The sequence below is a fragment of the Rhamphochromis sp. 'chilingali' genome (assembly GCF_963969265.1).
Source record: "Rhamphochromis sp. 'chilingali' genome assembly, chromosome: 2".
In the NCBI taxonomy this organism is placed as follows: Eukaryota; Metazoa; Chordata; class Actinopteri; order Cichliformes; family Cichlidae; genus Rhamphochromis; species Rhamphochromis sp. 'chilingali'.
The window spans coordinates 41,372,277-41,376,134 of record NC_137930.1 but is presented as its reverse complement, the minus strand read 5'-3'; the positions used below and the strand labels follow the sequence as shown (position 1 = coordinate 41,376,134).

General features: G+C 42.4%; 1 protein-coding gene across 1 annotated transcript; it reads right to left on the bottom strand.

Moving 5' to 3' along the window:
- Positions 1 to 937: 937 nt before the first annotated feature.
- On the bottom strand, positions 938 to 3,637 carry LOC308390075 (cytochrome c oxidase subunit 5B, mitochondrial-like). The gene is made up of 4 exons (XM_080871774.1): positions 3,486 to 3,637; positions 2,128 to 2,198; positions 1,470 to 1,569; positions 938 to 1,295 (listed from the first exon to the last, which is right to left on the bottom strand). The coding sequence occupies exons 1-4, from the start codon at positions 3,580 to 3,582 to the stop codon at positions 1,183 to 1,185; spliced, it is 381 nt and encodes a 126-aa protein (XP_080727900.1). The 5' UTR covers positions 3,583 to 3,637; the 3' UTR covers positions 938 to 1,182.
- Between the last annotated feature and the right edge of the window lie 221 nt (positions 3,638 to 3,858).

The window sequence follows — 3,858 nt, the reverse complement described above, 5'->3', positions numbered from 1 at the left end:
TCCCACTGAGCAGTTTTGAATGATTCTGATAAAATTGTTTGTGATCTGGCTTCCATCATCTGAGGTCTCCAGTTCATGTGACATAAATAAGTCATATTACCTCTGACCTCTCTGTCAGGTTCAACAGATTGATCTGAAGGTCAGAGTGATGCTGATGCTGTTTAAAACGGTTTCTTGATGGATGCCTTGTCAACATTTAGGAAATTATATACTGGTATAAGGGGATTATGAATGTCTGATTATGGTGATGTCGTATCTGACCTCTCTTTTACATTTCACATCTGCCTCTCTGGCAAGTTGTCCCCAGCATGCACGACATCTTTCAGAAGTCTTTTTCAGAAATACACTGCAGATTGATCTAATCATCATCCATGTTGTCATTACACATCACCGTGTGATCAAACATTTCTGATTCCTACTTCACTACAAATCTTCTACACTACATTTCGATAAGATAATAATAGAGCGAGCTGAACACTGAAGGTTTATGCTCTCACTGCTTCATGTTCACTCAGTTTTTCATTTTCAAGTTAACCCTTTATTTAAAAGACTCATTTACTAATCCCAGCTGAGCTGGAATAAACTAAATTCAAATTTTGATGTAAACAGTCTGATGTATTCTAGTTTTATGTACATCATATTTAGCACCAATAACTTTCATTTTCTTCATTTCTTGATATATTCAGGAGCTGTGGTCCAAAAATAAAACACTAACACTGTAATTAACCTGTGTGTAATATGACACATTCATTAATGTGATAACACAGAAACAACCAGAGACGTCTGTTAATATTTCAATTGTATAAATAAACTAGGAGCTGACAGTGAATACAGATACACTTCATTCTTTCATCCTCAGTTTGCTATTCTGATGCTGGGTGAGAACTTCACAGCTACACTTCCACGTTCAGGTGGAACAGATGACACAGACAGCGTGTTGACAGGAAGTTAAAGTTTATTGCTGCTCCTGGGAGGTGGGAGGAGTGTAACGTGTGCAGTACAATTGTGTGTGTAAACTGACTGAATGGAAATGTCTGAAGAAACTCTTTGTTCCCCGAACGTGTCTGATCCCGAGTACATGTAACGTGTAAGCAACGACTGATGAGGTCAGCAGGTATGTCAAGTAGAAGAAGGTGGGAAGCAGACAGCGCCGCTTCCTCTGCAGGAGGAAGAGGAGGCAGGTCAGTGGGGGAGCTCATGGGGAACCAGCTTGTAGTGGGCGCCGCAGGACGGGCAGCGCTGGGCCTCACCCTCATGGAGCCAGAACCAGACCACGGCTGTGTTGTCCTCCTCACCTGCACACAGGAAACTGGGTGAGAACCCTAACCTGCAGCTCACATGCATGCTCAGGTTTCCCAGTGAAGAATAAGCCCCACCCCCTTTAAGCCCGGAGGCGAGTTTAACCCTCGTCTGAGAAAGCTGCCGCTGCTCACATACGCGCTTTCACACAGGAAACAACAACAACTCACACACGCATCCCACAATCCTCTTGTTCGTGATGGAGGGAACCAGGTGGGGGTCGGCCTTGGAGCCTGCATAGTGCTTTGGCTTCATCATGTTGAAGGGGTCCTACAGGAGGGGGAGGAGTCAGATGAGTCAGGGCGTGACAGTATTCAACATCAGTTTCACCTCAAAGTTTATCTTTCATCATCTTCATGTGCAGGAGGAGGACAGCTTAGGCTACGTTCACACTGCAGGTCTTAATGCTCAATTCTGGTTTTTTGATCAAATCCGATTTTTTGTCTGCTCGTTCACACTACAAATAAAATGTGACAGCAAACGCGCTCTAGTGTGAACCCTCAAAGCGGCCCGCATGCGCAAAAGAAGAGGTCACGTACAACGCGCTCTGTATAGACCCAGACCCAACAGTACTGTTTGACTGATGGCCGTTAATATAAAGACCTGTTTCGGACTTTACGTTTCCCAAATTTTCTTTAAGTCATACAGTTGTTTTGTTATTTACATATGGCCTAATAATTATCCTTATTGCTGTTTAAGAGAGGAGCTGTACTTCAAAGGATAGCTGCAGATTTCTGTCAGAATCTGATGCCTGCAGTGTGAACGTAGCCTGAGATACCCCAGAGACCCGTCAGGTCAAACGGGGCTGAATGAACTCAACGATCTTACCTCGCCATGCTTCATGGCCTTCATGATGACTTTCTCCAGCCCTGTGGCCTGCTCTTCATCAGTGGGAATCCCTGTGAACACAAAATCAGCTTTCATCTTCACCTCATCTTCATTCATACACATAAACCAATACTTTGTTTAAAAGAAAAACAGGATTTTTTTTTTTTTTTAAATGTTTACATTTACGTCGTTTCACAAGATACTGACAAAAATGAGAAAGAAAGCATCAAACGTTCCTCACAGCGTGCCAAGAAAACCATTAATGGCTGGTGGAGAAAATTCAGATTATACTTTACTTATGAGGAAAAATTCAAAGTTTAAATGTTTCTGCTTTATTTTATTTAGAAAATAATAACATACTTTATTGTTCATTTTGATCTGAGTTTACAGTAAGCTCATGCTGCTGCACACACACAGGTTGGAAAACACATGGCTGTCTGCAGACTTCATGCTCTGAAACACAGTGACTTCTTTAAACATCTTGATGCATGCTCAATCATCCAGGTAAGTAAATTCCCAAAGTTTGATTCTGTTCATCTGGACGTAGCGTTTTCAGTGGGAGAAACGTTTAGTCACTCATCCAAGTGCATTTGCATAATGACCGTTTCAGTCATTATGCAAATGCACTGTTTATAAGACTGGGGAAACCTGCACTCAGCTGAGACTGAAGAAGTCACTTGGACGAGTGACGAAGCGTTTCTCCCACTGACAACGCTACGTCCAGATGAACAGAATCAAACTTTGGGGACTTCTTTAAACATTTAATTTAAGCCAGTCTGAGCTCTTCTCGTCCTGTTCATGTCTTCTTTACATTTCATATTTAGACAGAATCTCGGTGAAAGTTTACTTTGTTTTTTGGTCATTTATTAAAATCATCACAGAGCAGATTTTTTTCCGAATAAAAGATCAATCAATAATCAACCAGATTAGATAATTATAACCAGAGAAAATATTCATTACTATCCGAAAGCAGTAATGTAATCGATTAACCGAGCGTTTTGTGTAATTGAATAACTGACTAATAATTAACTGTTAAATTGAACTCTGACCTCCCGAAGCTAACAAACTGCTAACGCTGCTAAGCTATTAACAGCCAATTGTCTTATTTCCGGTGTTCCGTCCTTTAAAGTGTGCCGATCTGAACATGGGTTTATTAAAATCTACTGATTGGACCGTTTAATCGTTTTAAAATGAGCCGATCCATCATTTATATTTGTTCTGAATGAAATCTTGTCTAAGCGGCGCTGTCACCGGGACAGGAAGCGATTGGCGTTCTCAGTCTTCCCCGCGGATTAAACCCTCTCTAAGCCGCCTGTTCCCGCCGAGTTCCAGGTGTTCTGTGCCGGCTTGGAGCTCACCTCCTGCTGCCATGCTGCGGCTCAGAGCGGGGGTCCGGACGGAGCGGCAAGCCGCCGCGGCTCTGACGGCGGAGCGGAGCAGTAACCTTGCAGCCATTTCTCCTTCTTCAGCGATTACTTAGGTCGATCGGTGATGACGTCATATTTGTGGACAGGTTCTTCTTCTTCTTTGTTTATTGGCAGCTTTGAGGTGCACTAGCGCCACCTGTGGATCTCCAGATTCAGGAGGTTACAATATGTGACATCAGCATCAGTTCATAATGTGACGTGTGAATGAAAACAAACGCTGTTGTGACAGTGATGTACACAGTCTTGTTGGTATATATGTATGATTTCTATACATTTTACATCAGATGAAAACTTTAGTTGTAAG